We start from the raw sequence: 22505 nt of genomic DNA, 5'->3' as shown, positions 1-22505 counted from the left end.
ATCACTTGGTATTTTGTATTTTATCTGGAACTTTCTTCATGTTCAGTGCATGCTGGACCATGGATGCTTTGGCTGCACAGAAGAGCCTGGTATCCATTATTATAAAGACATGATCTCACTCTTAAAAGCTGTAATACAAACTTGTAATCGTTTACTTGTAAGTCATAACTGGGCCTCAGGTACTAGGGGTACCTATAGCACACTGTAACTTGAACACATACTACTTCGCTGGTATTTAATCTGAAAGGTAAGGAAAAGTAATGTATTTTTTACAAAGACACAGCTTTAACTTAGAGAAAATGGCATAATCAGGTCATCAGCACTCAGAACTGGAACATGTTGTTTGAGCTGAGGCTCTCCTTAGGAGGGGTGGCAGTCAGAACAGCTCTGTACAGCAGCACCACAAACAGTTTCGGAAGTGCAGGTTTGAGCTGGCTCCAGTTAACTGCAGCAACTCAGACTTCATCTAAGCATCATAGGCTTGCTCTGGATGAAAGCAGATGAAGATATTCCACCTACAAATAGGCATTCAGGTGAGGGAACCTGAGCAGAGCTGAGGAGCAACATGTGCAGGGGCAGCTCTGTCTCGGGCTCTGGTTCTGCAGCACCACAGCAAGTGTTGATGGAGATACTATCAGGTATTTCTGTACTTCAAATCCCTGTCTTTGCTGGGGTGGGGGGCAAAGCAGACAGGGTTGCATTGTGCAGAAGTCCAGCTTCTGCCCTCAGCAAGGTCAAAAGTATCAGTGCTAAGGAAGAAAAAAAACCCCACCACCATAATGCAGAAGCCAGCCACAGCAGGGCTACAGTGTTTTATTTTATATATTTATACAATTGTGCAAAGTAAGGGTTTGTTTTGAGAGTATGTAGTAGAGGAAAAGAGGAAAGATTTTGAGTAGAGACGAAAAGAATGCATTTTACTGTAAGAGTAACCATAAGTAAACCTGATCATGCTGAACCTGGAACCTACTAGCTGAAGAAGACATGACAGCATTTCCATACCTCAGCCTCCAGCCACCACGCTGTGTGTAACAGCAAGCTACTGGTGGCTGCAGCTGTCCAAGACTGCTATCTCCAGGTAAGAACGTATGACTGTTACTGATCTCTACAGTTGTTCACACACTTCTGTCCAAATAATAGCTAATAAACTGTACCCCAACATAACCTGGAAACAACAAAATTGAGGTGTACATTATGCACATGAAGTTTAGGCCTTCAAGAAATGCAGTGCAACAGCTGGAATACATGCCAGGTGGTATCCATAGCTTCAAAGTGTTAAGCTTCCACCAGCTTACACAAATAGCTGTAGTTAATTACTGATCAGAAGAAACTTTACATCTTTCAGCTATATTACAGCTTGTACTTTTGCCTGGAAGTCAGTCAATTGACATTTTAAGTCAATAAGTGGAGCAAAACCAGCACAATTGAAAGTTAACATTGAATTCCATGTTGAAGAACCCCCGAAAGAAACACCCCAACAGGCAAAACCACACCACAACCCCCAACAATCAACATGTGAAATTCAATTCCACATTGCTATGATGAGGATAAATGCAAGACATCAAGGACAACAGGGTACTGCAAGTCTTAAGTGCTGCTTGTGCAGAATTTAACAGCTCCTGGCAGCAGTGTGGTGGTAACTGGTCACATTAAACATTCTGGTTTGTCAGGCAGCCTATTTATTGTCGTACAGAACTCATGGGTTTGTATTGTATTATACAACTAGGGTAGAACAACCATAATTTTCTTTTAAAATAAAGGTTTTTATACAAAGACTTGAGGCTTTCATAAAACAGAAAGTTAACAAGGTTTTTTCTATGCCCAGTGTTTTGGTGGAGCAGCAGCTCTGGCTGTGTGCACTAGCACTGGATTCCCTAAAAGACTTTAATCAGTTCTGTAACTCACTGTAATTGATAAAGAAAAGCTTTTGATAGAAGCTTGCTTTGACCCTTGCAGCTGATTGACAATTATTTCAAGGGGTTGTCTTTAACATGTCATACCCCTGCAATGAGGGTTTTGTGCTGCAAGAGAAATGTATGATACACAAAATGGGAACAGGCTGTAAACATTTAGTAAAGTACTGAAGACCCACAGCTGCTGTGGTGTTGTTTCCATTATTTCCTTACACATTTTTGGAGTATTTTCCTCAGCATGAAACAGGTACATCTTTGTACAGCCTAAGCTTTCTTAAACCAGATTACTAGAAATGGAAGAATAAGTTACATGAAATACCAGCAATTACTTCAGGTGTTCCCTAAGTTTATATATTCTGACTTTACACAGGGAAAATGGTGAAGAACTCCCCATGTTCAGAGAACATTGCCTGTGGCCACTGCTACACTACTTCATGACATTTGATTGTTTGCACCTTTTTCATGTAACACTGATTTCAGAAAGCTTCTAAGTTGTTGCTGTTGAAGTCCTTAGCAAAGGGAGTGAGAGTCACTGTGTGCTTTGGAACTTGCAAAGATTCTGCTTCACTATGTTGACATTATCACACCTAGAGTGGGATTTCTCATTCTGAGCTGTTAAGAATTAGCTTTTTTTTGCCCTTGTAGGAAACATCTTGTTTGCTCCCATCCCTATTACTTTGCAGCTCCCTGAGCAACAGTAGGAACCTAGCAGACACTGCTTGCTCAGAATTCCATTAGTAGGTCTTGTTTCCCAAGAAGCAAAGCAATGGAGGAACAACTCTTCTCCTTTTGCAAGACAGATCACTTCGTGAAACTCAAAAGCCCCTTGGCCAAACTCACTAGCAGAATACTTGGCTTCTGACAGGCAGCCACTGGCTGGCACCATCAGCACAAGTGATCTTCATCTAACAAGTACAAGCCTCAAACACAAACCTTTTCAGTAAGCCAGCTGACAAAGATACCTATGCAAGAGAAATATTAAAAGTGATTAAAACAGAATGATGTACAAATAAACCTTTAAAACCCAGCAGATGCAAGTTCTATGTTGCATTTAAAAATAGATTTAAATATATCCCCCGTAATTAGGATTTATAATAATATACACTTGTAACGCAAGTTCTAGTAAAATCTAAGATCTGGTTGTTGAGTTCACAGAACAGCCTGTTTACAGTATGTTACTGTCTTTAATATACAGCAGCTTCAGCATGAATACTACTTCACTTACTGGCAAACGCTCAGGTGATTTTGTTTTCTATCATCCAACATGAGTGAGCACACACACACTCAGAATTTTCTATTTAAGGCAAGTAATTGCTAAAACATGTACTGTCCAATCCATCTAGGTATGGTGTAAGTGGTTACAGTGCAAGCATTTGGACTTCCCCAAGTATCCTTCCCCAGGACAGCTGCTGTCAATGTCACCACCACATCTCACTGAGTTAGCTTTCAGCAACACTGCCTCTTCCCACCCCTTCTTGGGATAAGATAAACAGAAGACAAACATTTCAACACTGCATTAACATTTCAATTTCCCACCTCAAATAGAAACAGTTTTGTACAGTGGCTGTATATGCAAACTGGCCAGAATGGTTTACTCCCACAGACAAGGCTGCCATCACACCAACCCATCAATAGGTAAGTTATAATTAGCTACAATTTACATGTACTCATGTCCTTTCCCTACTATGTTTAAGGGGGAAATAACTTCACACCACCTTGCTGGAGTTACTCATCGCTATTAAAAAAAAGCCCCATCATTGCCAAGTGTTATTAGCTCCAAGAAATACAACGCTCTGGTCTCTTAGTAAGGTGCAGCAAGTGAGAAAATGTAGCATGAAGGCACTTGATACCAGCTAAGTTTCATACAGTAGTTTCACTTCAGAATAAAGGATACAATAATAAAACCAGACTGTTAAAACACACTCTAAATTTGGCAAGGAAACTTGCTTAAGACCAAGCTAGTGTAGTAGGACAACCTGTAAATGTGCAAAAACATGGAGAAGGCTCACTTGTCTTGATGCTATAAGCTAAATCCAGACACAGTCAGGTGCTGAGCATTATTCCTAGCTTCGAAGTAAGAAGTATCAGTTTCATCATCCGGCTGAGGTATAAATGGCATAGTTTGATTTTGTAGATTATCCCAGTCCACACCATGAAAGAAAGGGTGATTTTTTAGTTCTGAAACAGAAGTCACACAAGAATTATAAACATCCTCTTGTCCAAGCCCCATAGTCACTTTGTTCCCTTGATGGATAACTGTAACCTCAGTGGGATCAAACGACTGTCATGCCAACCAACTATCTTCCCCCAGCTGGAGAACCTGTTCTACACAGCAGATCAGAGGTGCCCATGGGGCATGTCTCATATGCTAGGACACCACAGAAATTTTAAGCATCACTTCAATGCCCGTTTCTCATTTTGCCAAAGGTCTGTGCTGAGTGAACATGTGAGAGTCCCTCCCACCTTTTTCCACTCTTCCAGGCCACCTGCCTTTTCCTAGCTCATGGCTTCACTCCTCTGCACAGTCCTCTCTGGCCTCCTACTGGACACAGGAGTCTAAACACTGTTACGGTAAAAGATACCACAGACCACCAGATTCATCTTTCCCAGCCCAAAGGTTAACTAACCAAGCTGCAAGACTTGCTGACTCAAGGAGAACTCCCTTGTCCTATCCATTCTGGCCAGAACATGACTTCCTGCCACACAAGGTCTGGTGTTTCCTCTGCATAGCCTGAAAACACCACCCCCCGATGAAAGTGACTTTGCTACTTGGATTCAACCCGAGAAAGCACCTTTTCAACACAGCAGGTGACAAACCCATGTTTTTTATCACCTGCCCCACACAAATCAAAAGCAAATAGGACAGGTAAAAATAGCATTTCGAAGATGGAAGCTTGACCAAGACAAACACTCACTGCAAATTTTAATTTAAGGACATAGCTCATGCTTTTACCTGATAGACAACAAGAGATTAATGTTTATTATTTCTACATTTCCTGATCAAATAATGTAACACTATTTGCTTATTATAGTCAAAAGGCAATAAATCAAGAGTCTTCTAACTCCTAATCACTTCTGTTCCCATATATGCAGCAGGGGACTACACAGATCACTATCTCAGAACTGTCCATAGTTCTGCTCCTAAGAGAGTTCCCATACACTGAAAGCTGTCTTCAGCTGAAAAGGTGAGCAGACTTCAGTGTCTTTCCCCAAGAAAAGCTGGCAGTCAGCTCCTGTCTGTCTCTTAAGGGGGTGGTAAAAGCCAAACCCAGACACTGGAACCAGCATTCTCTGCCAAATGCTTCTTTAAAGCTTCTCCTATCTGGTAAGACTAAACTTGCAGAAGCACTGTGCTAGAACATGATATAACCAGGATTTCTCTTAGTAAGTTAGCTTTCTACACTGGAGAAAGAGAGAGGGAGAGCATGTGTTTTGGGGAAAACAACAGGCAGTGATGGAAACTCAGCCACAATGAGGAAAGCTTAAAGGTTGTCCTGAAAGCTACTCACAGAACTTCACTTCAGCAGCCTATAAATTGGCTAGGGAGATCAGATACAGTTATAAAGGTCCTGACAAAGAATGGATTTCCAAGAACTTCAGACTGGAAGAAACCATTATGATATCTAGTTAAAATTTCTATGTGTGGCAGGCAATTAGATTTCACCCTAATGTGCAAGGATAGACAATAACTTCAAGACATAAGATGCTTTTTGTGAGACATGAAAGAGCCACAGAATTCCCCTTTGACATCATGATCTTCATTTATAGCTGTGTGCCTTCTCTGATTTGATCTGTCCTGGTTTCAGTTTCTAGTCTTTAGTCTCTTTTTGAGTAAGCATTTCCGTAACCATTTCCTTCTCCAGTGATTTCTAGGGTAGCTTTCTCAAGATTCCTTCTACCTTTTTGAAAGCTTCTTACTGTAACTTTCCTTCATGTTATTTTTTTAAATAAAATATATTCACCATTAGAACTGCGAACATTTAAGACCTTCTACAAGGGAAAAATATTATGTAGACTTTGTATAGCACGTAGCATCTAACTGTTCCTGTACATTCAGTAAAGACAGGCTGATTCCTAAGAAAAAGCTCCTTTGAATTAACTTTTGCAGGAGACTTTTCTCCCAAATTATAGGCTTTTAATCAAACCCCCTCCAAATCAATCAGGTCAAAACCCACAAATACCTGTTACTGAGTTAGGCAAGAGTGAACTTTGGTACGTCAGATATCAAACACTGAACTTCCACAGCAGAACAGCATTTAGAGCAAATCAAAAGTTCAATAAAAACAAACCAGAAAACATTCCACCCTCAAAATTTCCTTCAAGAGGGCAAATCTCTACAAAAATACAGAAAATACCACAACTTGAAGTGTTCTAGCACTATATATGGTACCCAAACTGGCATTAAAGATTTAGTCTAAGTTTCAGGTGGAGCACATCACCACTTTGACATATTTAACTAGTTGCAAGGAACACAAGAGAGTTTTAATACTAACCCTTCAGTCCAGCTCTCTTAGTACTGTCAATTGTTAGAAGAATATCTATTGCATTTTGGGCATTATCAGACAGCTTTTCTTCACCCTCAGGCCAGGGAATATCTACAAAGATGCAGAAGAATCAGTAACTCAAGCCATAAAACAAATGCTGGACATACATACTTTCCCCCCGTTACAGAGACAGATTACCTCTCTTCAAAATATTTTGGAAGACTTGTGTTGGTGTTTCATCATTAAAAGGTGGAATTCCAGTTAGAAACTCAAACAGACAAACTCCAAGGGCCCACCAGTCTACAGCAGAACCTGGGAAGAGAAATCCAGGTCATTACACTAACACGAATCATATTTGCAAAGACTTGAAGCTTAGTCATGACAGAAACTGAAGTGTTTAAATCCCACAAAGTTTTTGGAAATGAAGAGACAAAATAAGTTGTACTTAATAGTCATGCAGAAAAATTAAAAGTATATTAAAGGACTTTTTAGAAGCTAGTCTGCTCCTCAGTTCATTACAGATAATACCAGGGTTTACTGATAAAAGCAAGGGGGCTTTTACAAGCAATCTAGTAATCAACTCCCATCACAGGGAGTCCAGGAGCTGGCTTCTCCAAGAAATTGTTTTACAGTAAAAAACAGTTGCCTTTAGCTGCTCCATGTCATAAACCGTATCCTTCTCTCAGTTCTTTGAGAGGACTCCAAGAGCCCAAGCTATTGAACTTCATTTTTATTTGTCTAACTTCATGTCAAATTATTGAAGACAGTGTGCAGAGATGAGCCACATGTGAGAAGCTGGAATTAAAGTTGATGAGGGCAACACAATCACTAGGCTCTCTCTCCTCTTACTAAGTAGTTTTGGTTCTCATTCCAGTTTTTTTTTCTTTCCAAACCCATCTTATTAGCCTACTTAAAACAAGCAGGCAAAGCAATCCCAGACACTACTGCGTGCATTCTAAGCTTTCTGCATCTTCAAGCCATGCTCACTCCGCTGTATAAAGAACAGGTGCCACACTTGCTGCAAAACAAAAGTCTTTTCAAGTTAAGTGTAATTTTTCTCAGCTTTGTTTTTGGCACATAAAAAATTAAGACAGTTAAGAAAGCAAATGTTTTGAGCCATTTCAAAAGGGCTATCAACTAAGTTTAGAAATGCTGAAAACTGAAACGTGTGACTAGTAATCTAGCACACTTTCAGCAAGTTTTAACTGCATAAGTGCCTCCAAGCTATAAGCGTATCAAAGCTGTGAGATCACATCCACTGTCAGAAGCACTTGGACGTTCAGGTAAAAATACTCCTAACTTCAGTCAAAGTCTACCAAGATCACAACTCTGAACAGTGTAGTAACACTGGTATCACCAGCAATTTTTCCCACCCAAAGTTTAACCAGAGATTAAATTAACTCCCTACTACATAACCCTACTAAACTACATTTATCAGTACTTGAAGCAAGAAACAAATACCAGGTCTCAAGCATCTGAGCCTTTTTTACCCGCACACAAAGTAAATCAGACTGATTGCATAAAGTGAAGGAAAACATGAAGAAAAGGTGTCTCTGGTCTATTTCCTTTTACACAATGCCTTTAAGAATGCTGACTTTACTCCTGAAGTATATAGGCTTATGTGTGCCATTCCCGATGGCCTAGTCATATTGACACTGATGTTTCCTGAATGCCTTACGGGAACACCACAGATTTTTATGTGCAGTGCATAATGGGCATTTCTTTCTATATAGAAGTGTTGTTCACTCAGACAAGTTTCTTTGAAATTGTGATCTGGTTTTACTTTGACTGTTTACAGTTATGCTGAACACTCCATTTTTGCACAGCGTATAGCAAACTCACCAGAGATTAGAGTCCCTGCATATGAAAAGACAAGGAAGCAAGAAAATTACAATTATTGCATGAAAACCCTACAGGAACATCAAATACCAGGTATGATTCTCTGAAGGCATAGGAATACGTTTTTCCTTAAGGTAGTAACTCAACAATAAAGATAGATGTCAATGCTAAATTTAAGTTAGAAACAGAAATAAAATAGTTCTGTAACATGGCTATAGTTCAGGATTACAACCACATTTACAAGCAAGTCAGCAACACCAGAAATACCTAGTGAGTAAAAGTTTCAAGTTCTGAAGCCAGAAAGCCCTGCCTTCACTGAAGGTAAATGGGAGATTTGCCATTTCTTGACATCAACCCCGGACTCTTTGCAAGTTATCACTGAAGTCCTGAAGACGATCAATAACTGCACAGATGTCACCTTGCAACAAAGTTTCACATTGTCTAAGTAGCATTAATTGTATTCCAAGCTATTATACTGTTTAATGCCTGCCAAATGACCAGAATTTTTAAGCAGAAGTGCTAAACAGCAACTACATATGTTCAGTAACTTTAGTCATTATAGTTGTTAAATCACTTCATGCAGTTTTCGTTAACATATATTAGCTGCAGAATTTTAGTGTTCCACAGATTAGTTTTATTTCTCAATGAAGATCGCTTATCTCATACAATTTTCCTAAGACTATTAGCTCTACAAAATAGAAGTATACTTTTGATATGGAAATAAAATGTAATTATTAATACAACAAATATATCAGGGATACATCGCAGTTATTTTGTTAATGGTTCTTGCAAGTTAGCAGGAAAATACTTCAAGACTTTTTTTCTGATCTCAGTATTTAAGCCAAAGATATTTATGGACTTCAAAGTTCTGTCCTTTTATTACTGTATTTTTTAAAAACAACATAAAATTGATGGCTACTACTGCCCACTTGTCTGAAAGATCCTGACAACATCTTAAGTGTTTCATGAAGTCATTCAACTCAGTAACTTATTTGGATGCAACTTCATAAACTTGTCTGGATACACGTAACTCTTCCTTTCGTACTAAATTTCACTAAGTTCCTCCTGCCCCCCCCCCAAAAGAATCCTTAAGAACACTCAGGATGAGCAAGTTCTGACACCTAAACCACATACAAGTCCCAGGCTGCCTAAACCCACTTCCAGTGCATTAGAGTAACAGCAGACAAGACTACTACACTAGACAGTCAAAACCTTTGGAGCTGTGAAAAAAGTGGAGGGGCAGCTGAACAAACACAGCCATGCACATTGGCCAAAGCTAAGCACTAGGTATTTTTAAATAACTTATAGTCTTATTATTTAAAGGGTTTAGAGTTGTAGAGACCTTTAGAAATGTAAACATGTCACCTTAACTAGTATTTAGAAACTCCATATTTTGTCTTACCATGAGGCTTTGTCAAAAGCAGCTCAGGTGCCAGGTAGTCTGGGGTCCCCAGGATGCGTTCACCTTCTACTGGAGCAGCTCCTCTTCTTACGCTCTTTGGAGTCCTATATGGTGTGCCAGCATCTCCCTGATGAGATGTCTTAAGAGGGGCAACAAAGACTTCAGATGTCAATCAAAAACAGCTGAGAAACTCCCATCTCCAGGATTAGTAATGGGTGCAATAGCTGATACTCAACATCAATAGCAAAGTCAAACACATATCACAATGTACATTCCCTGAGAAATTGTGAAATGTGTTTCCATTTCTTCATCTCAACTGTCTAAAACCATAAAAAGTTTAGATGCCTACTCTTAAGGAAACTTTTGCCTAAGTTCATCCTCCAATGTCAAGTCCACAGCAACTTTTACATTAAGCTTCATAATAAGCTTGCAATTGGTACTTGGCAGTACACATTACATCATCACTTTTACCAGGATAAGAAAACAGCAGGCACAATAGCTCTCATTGTGCCTGAACAGCATTTGCAGACTGTCTTGGGAGGAATGCAGGATTGAAAATAAATAAATAAATAAAGCAAAGCCTTCCCATCACATCAGGAAGCATACAATTGCCCACAGAAAATACCACACTGCACTAAATGTCAGATAAGACAAAATAGCCCAGGCTTTCTTTACTGGTACACTGTAAGAGTAAAGGATTTCTCCAAGAGGTGGACAGACAACACTTGCTGAGACAGAAGCAAACCAGTGGACACAATTTCTTTAAGAGCTTACCAATAACTGTAATTTTGTCCACTGAAAGCCTGTCCACAAAGGTCACTATGACAGACTACCTTAAGCTACTAGAATTTTCCCTCTAAATTAGCAACTGAAAATTTTGGATCACTAATGCTTAATGCACACACAAAGCCTCCAAATGTCTCCTTACATACCTGATAGGCTCGGTATGGCCTTCCTTTCTGTAATGGAGTAATAGCTGTTGGGTAAGAGCCACTACAAGCAGGTGAAACATCCATTATATCTAAGGAAGCCATGCTACATGGCTCAGATATATTAGATATATTAATTGGGCTATTATAACTTCGGAAAACAACAGCATTTTTTTTTAACATATTCACTGCTTCCATCATCTTTTCTGAAGGAGAAGATACTATGTCACAGTGAGTTTCTTTCATGTGTTTTTGGTCATTATCCTTTTCCTCAGGTAATGGCTTGTATTCCTGGACAGCATGCGCTTCCTCTTTATTTTGTGTGGCATCTTGGGACTCCAGTGATGTTACAAGCACGCCTTCTGGTTTTAGCTCCTCAAAGGAAAGGTCTTTAACACTTCTGTCCAAATCTAAAAGCTGCTTTTCTAAATGGTTTTCTGTAACAGACATTTCAGGAAATGACAAGTCAGAATCAGCACTGAGGATTCCTAAAGGCTTTTCATCATCACTGCCTAAAAAACTTGAGTTCATATACTCCTTTTTATTATCCTTTTCATAGTCAGCATCCAGATCACACGCAAGGTTTTTGGCTGTAACTGAAATAAGCGAACTTTCTGATGTTTTCTGGTTACCAATAAGACTCCGAACTGGTTCCTTGCTTTTGCAGGTGTCCTGTAGGCATCCATCATCACAAAGCATTAAGGACTGAATTTCTGTTGTCAAACCTGTCCTTTTATGTGCTGGAAATTCTATGATCTGACAGCCACGTTTATATTCTGCGTTGCTTTTCTTAACATAGTTAAGCTCCTCAGAAGGACTAGTGTCAACTAATTCAAAACTTCTTTTTACACCTGGTTTTTCAAAAATTTCCTCCTTTTTAATTGGCTTGACAGGCTCATTCTGCCTTGACCATGACTGTCGTTCATTGGAAGTTTCTGGTGTTTCTTTAGTCCCATCTCTTTCACGTATGAAGAGTTTTTCCTCCCAAATCTTGTTTTCAGAAAGACATTTTCTGACTATGGCTTTCATATCCAGTGTGGTCACAGGAGTATTTGTTATATCAGAATATTTGCTTCCCAACTTCTGCTGATTGCCAGAGTCATTGCTGCTGACGGGAGAAATGGCAGACTCCAGTTCTTTTGTCTTTAAAATATTCAGACCTTTGCTATTCTGTAATTCTACATTTGAAAGGACAGCTGACTCACTGTAACTTGGTTTGCCTGTTGTAGAACACGGTTCATCTTCACTTTGCTACAAACAAGAAGATTGAGTATCAAGAAAAATAGGGCTACAGCATTACAGAAATGTCTTAAAATACCTCAGTTCCACTTCCATAAAAAACTGCAAATTGCCAAGCATCACTTATTCTTTATAAACAATAGCAGTGAGAAACATGACATAATACATGAAAAAAATAATCAAAACTAGATTAGGGATAATTTGACTTTAAGTACATAAGCTTGGTAGAATACAATAGAAAATAAAGTATTTTTAAATGCTTAAGAAAGAAATATAGCAGTTAAAGTTGTATTTCTGATTTTATATTAAAAAGTTAAGCTGCAGAAGTTCTCAGGTTCTAACAAACCCCAAATCAAAGAACCCCATCATACTACCCTGTTGTTTATACTTCAGAGATGACAAAAGGAAAATCTTACATTACTACCACTTTGGCAACACAATATTGAAAACATAATCTTGAGAAATGGACAGATATAACAAAGTTATAAATCGTTTTAAACATGAGGTTTTGCGTGTTATCTAAACAGAAATTGTGCAAAGGACCAAATATTATAGCAGCATTTCCTTTTAGGTCTGTATTTGTACAGAATTTCATTAACAATTTAAACTAGGAGAAAGTATTTTGTATACAACACCAGCTATAACTACTGGTATTTGAATAATTGATACAAAACCTTCCAGTAGTATAGACCTTAAGCTTCTCCCATTTTTAATAGCTAGTAGAAGTTTGAAGTGTATTTTATTATTTTTCCCAAGTTCTGCCTTTTAAAAGAAATTCTTTTGCCTGCATGCTGAGCTAATACAACTTATACAGATAAAGTCAGCTTCCAGAGAGCCAATGCTCCCAGCATTGCCCATCTTGTGAAGAACAGGGTTAAGCCACTGCTGTCCAGCAGAAGCCTTGGCTGCAGATTAAGTGGCATTTGCTTTTTGTGTTATGTTGCACAGGACTACTATTGGTTTGAAGAAAGAAATACTACTAGTTTGATCCAAAACTCCTCAGCAAGGATTACAACCCCTGCTCCGGCTGTAGGAAGGCTTCTCTACATCTGAAATAACTGGGGGAAGTAAGTAGAGGATACCTGCAGCAGTATATATAAAACTACAAGCTAGTTTTAATGTATAGTGGGAAGATAAAACAGTCCTGACCTCTACATCTTTCTCCCACCTGGGGCTGCTGCAGCATTCTGATTCCATACCAGACAGGTATTTTTGGGATTGACTACTGGCACTGGAGGTACCAAACCTTTTTCTTGACTGAAGCAGAGTAGGAGTTAAACTTCTCACTGGCATCACGGGAGTTAATGGAGAAGTATCAAGATCTTGAGAGGGGAAAGAAAAAAATTTAGAATCAATTAAGTATTGTTACAAATAGGCAACAAATATTAACCAGCTTCACAGGACGTCAAGCTTTCATACTGAAGGAAGTTATGGAAAGCCATGCATGACATTCATTTCTCTCATCATCTTTCCTGTGTAGTCAATTCACTCATTTTTTGAAGCAAGGACTTACCAAGAATTTAAAAGCAATATGAACATTAGCACCATGGTAGCCTTCTTCCTCATTTCAGGTCAGAAATGAGGAAGCAGTAAGATAAGACAATTTAAACAAAAGCGCACATTATTATGTTAAATGCCAAGAACTCGCACTATTTATGTAAAATCTTAAAGGGTCATTTTGCATTCAGTAGTTCTGCATTTGAAAAAAAAAATCAGAAGATGATGTAAGTAGTGTAGGTGAAACCACATCAGACCTCACATACTACAGGAACAGCAGACAGCAAGGCACTAACAAAAGCACACCTTTCATCCAGTGGATTCAAGCTACTCCCATAAAATTGAAAGACTACAATCTTACAGCCAGAGTATTACTCAGTACAAGGTGTGGTATACTCACATGTTTTGAATAATTTAGTTGAAAGAGGGGTTTCTTCCTTTTGGACCATAGGTAAGGGAGAAACCATTCCATGCAGACTCTCAGATGATTCACTTGACTTGTACTCTGGCATTTTCATTCCAACAGGCGTATACTATCAAACAGTAAGAAGCATAGTTACAAGTTAATGAAGTCTGAACAAAACATCCAGGATTGGGAGTGTAACCACACATATACTTTATTATGCCTGCATTGGAGTTCAGCCATGCTCATTTACCAATTTTTTTGAAGCACAACTGACAGTCATCAGTTTGAAACACAGTCCAAGGTAATCACTTCAGAACTTTAAGGTATTGGAAAAAAGCCCTGCTACCAGCTGGCAGAAAAGATGCAAGTATAACCTTAACACTTCTATCATTACATTAAAAGTAGTAAGCAAGCCAAAAGAATGAAGTACTTAAAGACGGTGAAAATTACTTACAAAACCCAGAGAACTGATGAGAGACAACAATTGTCCTGGAGTACGTGAGTAGTCTTGCTTTGGCTTTGCCATTGATGGCGTAGTAAGGATATCTATCATATTTATCTCTACAAACAGAAGAAGATACAAAGCAGGTCAGTTTTTGCTTTTGCTATTAAATAAGTAAATTTGCAGGCATTTACTTAAATTTTATTAAGAGATGGGGAAAAAAAATTTAGCCACATATTGGACAAATATACAAAAGAAGCCACCAAACCCAAGTGAAGACATATCCATATGTACTTATTCAAGAGGATATCCTGTATATCATAAAACTACAGTTTATAAATACAGAAACTGCTAAAGTCCAATTTCCTTTCCAACATACCATGTTGGAAGTGTTACGTATTCTAACTTGATAACAGCTTTGGGTTTTTGGTAGCAATTGGCCTATTGCCTGGGGGCTAAGATAGTAAATTTAATTCCAAGCATGCCTTCTCTCCCAAAGATAGAGCAACAAAGCTACAGGCGATTTTTTTATAGGTGAAAGTTTAACCTTAAAATGTCATTTTTTGCTCACTAAAGGCAAGTAAGTTTATAGCTTACATATGTTCAACTAGACACAATATGTCCTGTTAGAATTTATTAATTAAAGCAGTATATTACTGAAAACACACTAAACTTAGGATTTTCCTCTATACTCTTAAAGGCAAACTCTATAGACAACTCTGAATTTCTACATTAACTCAATAAAAAGGATGTACCCACCAGCAACTGCCTAAAAAACAAAAAAAAAACAAACAAAAACCCCCACAACCATCAACACAAAAATAAAAAAACAACAACAAACAAAAACAACAACGAAAAAGCCCCACAAAACAAAATCCACCTACACCAAACACAACAACAGAAAAAAAACCCTGGTGCTGTCTGGCATTAGGTTGACTTACGCACCTAAAGTTCTGGAGATGCAAACTAGCTCAGGAACTGACTATTCACCTTAAGAGTGCAGCCTATTGCCTGTGCCAGACAGTCATTTGGCTATTCAACTATATTTTCTGATACTTGAAAACAGTATGTTCATATACTAAAGCACTGATCTATAATCTTCTGTTAGAGACTCACCACCTCCTCCTGTCACTCACATTAAGGAACATTCAAGTTAGAAAAAATATACACGAGTACAGAAATAGCCAGAGAAACACAAAGAAAAAGCCAGAATTATTCATTCACTATTTGAATTCTCTTAGTGAGCATCATATAGGACTTTTAAATCCATACACCTCAAGGGAAATGGCTCTAGATCATATTTCATAAACCCTCATCCCAAAGAACAAATATTTTAGCTTCTGAAGTGCAAGGTGAAGAGCAGACCCTTTATAGCATGGGCCTTATTACTAGTTACCCACTAAAAACAGATAACAGGGCACATTTGTGCTTAATTAATTGAAAGCTGCCCTCTGTGGGGATGTAAAGCATTCAGGAATATGGGAACATGACACAAACACACAATTCAATACAAGCAAAAGGATACAGACAACCCTTACCTCTATTCAGAGTAACTCTGGAAAGCCCAAAGTCTGTCAACTTTATATGGCCCTGATTAGAAATGAGCATATTGTCTGGCTTCAGATCCCTGAAGACATGAACACAATTCAAGTCAGCAAAGACAACTGAGCAATATTAAGAAAGTTACCTATCCAGAAACACTCAATGCAAAACATTGATTATAGTTGGTTTTCAGTAACAACTCTTAGCCAGCAGAAGATTCTATCTGGAGGAATGCACCAAAACAATTAAACATTTCTAGCACTGAATATTGTACAAACTTCTCAGTTTGTAAAAGGACCATGCATGTTATGAGTTTGTTTCATCAGGTTTAAAAAGTTTTTTGTGAGTACTAACATCACAACATTTACTAATGTGTAGTTCCCACATGACAAGGAAGCCTCCAGTAAAAATTTTCATGTGTGTTCTCTGTGTGGCATTACTGAACACAGCAAAGAATTCTCACTGCAGGGGAAGCACTAGAGTAGTCAATGTCCATTTGTCCTATAGTTACATGCTTGCAGTACTCGGAGGGTTCCAGAACTAGCAATCATTTAAAAGGGGGAGGGACCTAGGAGGCAGCATAGCTACTAATACATCTCAGTAGTGGGGGAAGAACGCACAGGCAGGGGAAAGCAGTGTAGTGTTTGTCTGATTAACATATATGGAAAGATTTTAATTGTTGTTTCATGACATTGCTGCAACATATACATGCAAAAAGACCTTTCAGAAGCTGTAGCAAGTGAGTCAGCTGCTACTATGAAATGGTGATTGGTTATGTGTTTGAGGGAAAAATTAAAAACTCAAACTATCAGATGCTTATTTGTAAGAGAACAAAAAGTAGGTTTTACCTGTGGATTATCCCATGCCTGTGAAGATAATCAAGAGCCAATGCCGCTTCAGAAATATACTTAACAGCCATTTCTTCATCAAAATATCCATAAATATGGAGAAGAGATTTGACATCTCCACCAATAAGGTACTCCATCACCTGCCATTCAAATGTTTTAAATTTAACATTTTTAAAATGCATTTAAAATTTGCAAACATAAAATACCTTTCACCCCAGGAAGACATAATTTCAAAGAGCAGAATACAAAGGTGGCTTCCCTGTGCAAACTTCATTTCTCACACGATACTTTTCGCTTGGATAAAATTAAAACTCCTAATTATAGAGGATATAAACCATTTTTCTTTTAATAAACCATTTGCTGATTTTATTTGCCTAGCCTACTTTCAATTGTCAGCTCTCAAATAACTCCTGCAGTCAGCTCAACTTTTTAGTTTCTGAAAGATTTCTGTATTACAGAAAATAAATTACAAAGCACTTTCAGGAAGCTCAAGGCCTGAAGCCAAATACCACTGGTATTTGGTTTGTATAGAAGAAGTATCTCAATGATTTTATTTTGCAAGTATTTATACACAATAGCAAATTCAGATCTGAGCCTTGTGAAATAAATGCAAATTTCCAGGAATGTATACAGTGAGGGCTACTGTATTTAAGACACACACAAAAAAAAGCATGCTTAACAAAAATAGACAAAAAAATTTAATCAAACTCACACATTATTATGGCCCATGTCATAGTCAATACAAAAGAAAAGTCAGCAGGCTTTTAGAAGCTCACTTTTCAATAACAAGAATGATTTTATGGGCTTTTCTGTCAACCAATCTCATCAGTACTTAGATTCCAACATACAATACTATTCCACATATTATGAATAGCATCTCCTTTAAAATCCTTCACCCTGAACTCCTCTACTCTACACAGCAATTAAACAGAGATTCCAGGAAAAGAAGCCTTCATTTACACATGCATTGTAGGACTGCACAGCAACCTCGCCTCAATTTAATCAAGCTGTTTACTGTCTGTCCTTACAGCAAACAAGACAATACAGCAGATCCTTATATAGAGTCTTAATCCATACCATTTTCATGGGGAGGCAGCATATAAAATTATGTTCAAGCCCTCTGTACTCCACAGTGCTCCATGGAGACTAGCATTTAGTTTTCCCACTCAGTTATCCTTTTGTCATCTAGGCTAACCACCATCATGAATTCTGACCACAGGCAGCAAGTGAAACAGATTTCCTTTAGGTGAGCCACAGGGTATTTTTCAGTTACTTGGGTTCTGCTTGAACAGAATAGTTTATTGTTTTGCTTTCCCTAGGATTTCTACATATTCCTCAGATTACCTATTAAAAAAGACTTTCATGTAAAAAAAGGGGAAAAAGGTGGAAAGATTTCAAAAGGTACCAGGGGAAGAGAAATATTTCACTTGTTCAACCATTCCAAGAAAGAAAGCAAGTCCATTCCCTGGTCACTTTTACCATCATGAAAATATCTTTCTGACATGAATAAAGCTCTGCACTCCATTTTCAATCCTATCATAAACCATCAGAATAATTTATTTACTCACTAAATAGACGTTATTAGCTGACTGAAGTGAATAGTATAAGTGCACAATGAAAGGACTTTTACTGAGAGCCAATGCATCCCTCTCTGCCTGGACCTGGTGAACCATGTTTTTGTTGATCATATCTGCTTTTTTCATCACCTGAAAAACAGAACAGAATCAAATAAACAATCTTTTATTTGCTGAACCCATAGTTCATCAGTCAATTCACATATCTCTTATCTTGCAAACAGACATACAAATAAAACAGTTATAACCTCACATACAGAAAAAATTTGAAAACACAGGTTATTAAAGAACCTTTTTCATTGCTGTCCTAATTCACTCCTGAATGGAAATCACACTACCAATATTAACTGCAATTGCACACACCTGAAAATGAGTGTTTAGGTTGTATGTGAAATTAAGCTGCCTGGAGTTAATCCTCTTATCCACAGTATACAACTCAGAACCAGAAAGGCTTGTTCAATGCTTAGATATGCACTTGCTGACAAAATCTTTCCAGCTCTTCAGAGGCTGAGATGTATTTTCTGAGGATTGAAGAGTGCAGCAGTAAGCCATCCTATCTTGGCATCCTGAAGTGCAAGACTGCAACTATTCCAGTCTCCAATTCTTAATTTTACAGAGAAAGCAGTAAATTTTAGCTTAATTTTAATTTACAATCAAGACGCCCAACAAATATTTGTTTCCTTGGGTAGAGGCCTCAAACACATGCAACTCACAATGAAGAAATAGGAAGCTTAACTGTGATTTAGAATCTAATTCCTGTATTCGTCTATGCTGATGGCCACTTAACATTAACCTCGAACAGAAGTTGCATAAAAGCACAGCTGATGGGTATTTAGGCAAGCATTGCATACACCCTGAAAATCTGCCCACTTTAAACATCTTTGCTACAGAGCTGTAGGGTGATATTAAAGCAAATTTATTTTATCCATTATCTACGCAACATAACTAAAAAGTCGAATCTACAGCTACAACTGGAATTTAATAACAGAATTTGGTAACATTTAAAAACAGCAAGACATTAAGAAATGTAATTTGATACCCTCAACATAAGTGTTGATGTTAACAGTAAAAATCGTCTAGCACATAAAGTTCTGTAGCTTGAAAAATCCATAAATCTCACTGCAACAACAATAAAGGATTTACACAAAACCCTTTAGGTCACAAAACTTCCAATAAACTTGTGTAAGATACTGCAGTAATGCAATCGAACCACTCTATATGAAGCACCTAAACTGCAGGAACTAGTTTCCACTACTACATTACTATTATCACAGTTGATAGCAAAGAAAAAAAAATATAAAAAAAATCCAAGACATACACAGAATACATAGAACTGCACTGTTAATAAGTGTTAACTGTACAAATATTTAAGCATGTGTTAAACGTTGTAGCTGTGAATAGCCCATAAACTTCACAATAGTTTACAAATAAGCTTTCACTTCAAAACGTTTATAGTAAAATCATGTAAATAGACATACACAGCTCTGAAGAGCAATGTCTACTTTGCATGACTGGTTTTACTTTTCCTGTTCTTTGTGCACTATGCAGCTAGCTATAAACCTTTTTATTGCAAGGTCAAGTTCACACAAACCATCAGTAAAGTTTTACCACTGACAAGCCTGGCTTTCAATCCTCTGCATATCAATATAGAAAATGTAAGGGTTTTAAAATGTGTACTCAGCAAAAAATTTTAAGTAATTTGCTTTCTCTATACATATCAGAGGCAGACTTCTCACTTAGATAAGAGAACACCGTCCCTGTAGCAAGACAGCTGCAATGCATTCGATTCTAGGAAGTATTTACAAGCAAGAAGGGCGTAACGCGGTGGCAGTTTGTAGCCTCCAGGCAAATAGGACTGCGAGGAGAAAGCTAAACTCAGTCATGCCGACAGCCCATCTCCCAGACACTGGGCTCCTGCCAAAACAGCGGCAGCTCCCTAGAAACCCAGGGGTCAGAAGGCAGAGGACTCGGGTCGCGGTAGGCTTTCGTTAGGCACCCCTTTCCTTACACTTAGTTAAACGAAAGCGAAGTACGGAAGCACCGCGACACTGGGCAGCGAGGAAGCAGTATCGAGCCCCGAGGGCGGCAGAGGACGGGGAGGCGCCCCTAGCCCGCGTGGCCCCTTACCTTCACGGCATAAAGCCTCCCTGCCTTACGGCCCAGGTACACCTTCCCGAAAGCGCCACGGCTAATGGGCTTCACGATGGTGAACTCCTCGATGGAGGGTGGCCGGGGAACCTCCAGGCGCCTCGGACCAGCCGCAACAATGCCATCCCCTTCCTCCGGCCGAGCTTCGATCACCGGCTCCACAGTCCCCATGTCGAGCCTCTGCCCTGGCGCCCGGCACCGATTCAAAGCGGCGAGAGCCCCGCCCCTCGGCGTAGCCGGCCAACGGACGGGCGCGGGGGAAGAAGTGACTATGTTCTCGCGAGAACCCTCGCGCAGTGGCTGTTGAGGGAGAGAGGGAGGAGGGTGTAATGGCGGCTGGGGAGGCAGGGCCGGGAGCAGCGCCTTAAAGTCGGGTTGCACCCGCCTTTGTAATTGTTGAGGTGCCCGCTTTTCGTGTTCTATGTACGGCGCTGCTGCGGGTGGTGTCCGGTTAGCAGCGCCTTTAGTTTTGCTCACAGCCAGGAGTTAAGTGTTTATTACTGGCACAGTCAAGATGAATAAAATTGGTTGCGATGTTACTTTCGAGGGCTGCGGGTGTTGCTGTAGTGTGTTTCCGACAAGGTTCTTGTCAAGGTATCAGGCTAAAGCACATTTCCTCATGACAGCCTTCCCAGCTTGATTATAAGGGCTCCTCAAACCTTTCCTCATTATTGCATATAGCAGTTAAAACCCATCCATGGCATTACATTCTGTTGTGGTGGGTTGGGGTTTTTTAGACCATTCATTAGGACAATCTGTCAAAGCTTTGGTCTGAGTAATAGCTACTCAATTTGCCATTTATGTTTCCAATTTGGCAGTGGGTCATTACTCCAGTTTTTTATTACTTCAGCCTCCTTTAATCTTAGGCACAGCTGCTCCCTGTTTTCTTTGTTTCCTTGGTTTGGGTATCTCCATGTCTACACCCTGACTTCCTGTTGTAACAGCCGGGGCAGGAATGGCATTTACAGCCTGAAGTGACCTTGCTGCCATCTTTCTGTTCTGAGAGAGGCCTTTTGACAAATCACCTGTGATAGTATAGCCTTATCAGAAGGCAGGCCTTCTGCTCTCAGTTTACACAGCTTTTCTCAGTTTACCAGATTTACTGCTCTCATTTATGCTCATGGTCATTCTTTTAACCCTTGCTTTACTGCACTTACGTTGTTCATGATTCACTCACGTGAATCTGAATTGTTCTCTTGCAGTCTCTGCATCAGCAAAGAGCTCTCTCTACAGAGTCAGTGCAGAGCCATGCATCTCTATTAACACAGTTAGTTAGTCTCATCAAGCCCTTGTTTTGCTTTAAAATACACAGAATCATAGATTTAGATAATGGTTTGGGTTCAAAGGGGCTTTAGAGATCATCTGGTTCCACCCTCCCAGCCATGAGCAGGAACCCCTTCCACTAGACCAGGTTGCTTAAAGACCCATCCAGCCTGGCTTTGAACACTGCCAGAGTTGAGGCAGTCACCGCTTCTCTGCGCAACCTGTGCCAGTGCCTCACCACCCTCACAATGAGTAATTTCTTCCTAATATCTAAATGTACTCTCTGATACTTTAAAGCCATTACCCCTTGTCCCATCACTGCTTAAAATCTCACACTGCACAGGGAGGCCATAGCTGTGCTTGTAAAAAAGTGCATCAACCCCACAGATCCCAGTAATAGGTACAATTTAATGAGCAAATGTAAAAAATACGTTTTAAAGTAGCTTTCTATACTGGTATTAAGTACAAGTTACCACTGGCTGTATTTGTCCTTTAACTCTGTATATTAATTTAGCTGTATCTCCTTGGCAGCAATTTTAAGCAGAGAAGCCCAGCTTGGAGCAGGACTGATTTATTGCTCCTTTTGTTGGCATCACATGCCGACATCACGTTACTCCAGTTGTGAAACTCTACCCCCGGGGCAGCATGCGTTCTGCTACAACTGAGCTCATCTAAGAGATGACCTAAGACCTAAGCGTTCACTCCCTTCCCTTGAGGCAGCAGTTGCATGGAAACTGCTTCATGGGGTGGATCCAGATAAATGTTCATCACCTTTTAGGGTTTTGTTGTTGGATGAGGTTTCTGCCAAATTAGCTCATGATCACTGTGATCACGAGAATGCTAGAACAGAAGAGATGTGCATGCAGGCAGGGGGAGGCAGCATTGTGGCTGTGCTGATCCAGATTGTGGTAAATCAGTGTGGGATAGCACTTTCAGTGAGAAAAGGAAGAGAGCAGTCAGATGAAAGAAAGAAAATGCT

The 22505-nt window shown here is 39.3% G+C and overlaps 1 protein-coding gene across 1 annotated transcript; it reads right to left on the bottom strand.

The window, feature by feature from the left end:
* Positions 1–1671: 1671 nt before the first annotated feature.
* MASTL (microtubule associated serine/threonine kinase like) lies at positions 1672–20520 on the bottom strand. The gene is made up of 13 exons (XM_061350937.1): positions 20243–20520; positions 18110–18247; positions 16542–16681; positions 15690–15778; positions 14164–14270; positions 13704–13836; positions 12956–13128; positions 10571–11818; positions 9639–9777; positions 6596–6709; positions 6407–6508; positions 3923–4091; positions 1672–2875 (listed from the first exon to the last, which is right to left on the bottom strand). The coding sequence occupies exons 1-12, from the start codon at positions 20432–20434 to the stop codon at positions 3934–3936; spliced, it is 2733 nt and encodes a 910-aa protein (XP_061206921.1). The 5' UTR covers positions 20435–20520; the 3' UTR covers positions 1672–2875; positions 3923–3933.
* Positions 20521–22505: the final 1985 nt, after the last annotated feature.

Source organism: Neopsephotus bourkii, unplaced genomic scaffold (assembly GCF_033783945.1).
Source record: "Neopsephotus bourkii isolate Nb327-2 ecotype Australia unplaced genomic scaffold, CSIRO-AGI_Nbou_v1 NB_53, whole genome shotgun sequence".
In the NCBI taxonomy this organism is placed as follows: Eukaryota; Metazoa; Chordata; class Aves; order Psittaciformes; family Psittacidae; genus Neopsephotus; species Neopsephotus bourkii.
Note: the sequence above shows the minus strand (reverse complement) of the source record. Positions and strands in the feature narration are given on the sequence as shown.

What these genes read in the sequence shown, in the direction of transcription:
- MASTL (XM_061350937.1), bottom strand. Translation starts at nt 20,434, where the DNA reads ATGGGGACTGTGGAGCCGGTGATCGAAGCTCGGCCGGAGGAAGGGGAT. An exon ending in AGGCATGGGATAATCCACAG is followed by an intron (nt 15,779 to 16,541) that starts GTAAAACCTACT and finishes TCATGTCTTCAG; the next exon opens with GGATCTGAAGCCAGACAATA. An exon ending in GGTGGGAGAAAGATGTAGAG is followed by an intron (nt 11,819 to 12,955) that starts GTCAGGACTGTT and finishes TCTTGTTTGTAG; the next exon opens with CAAAGTGAAGATGAACCGTG.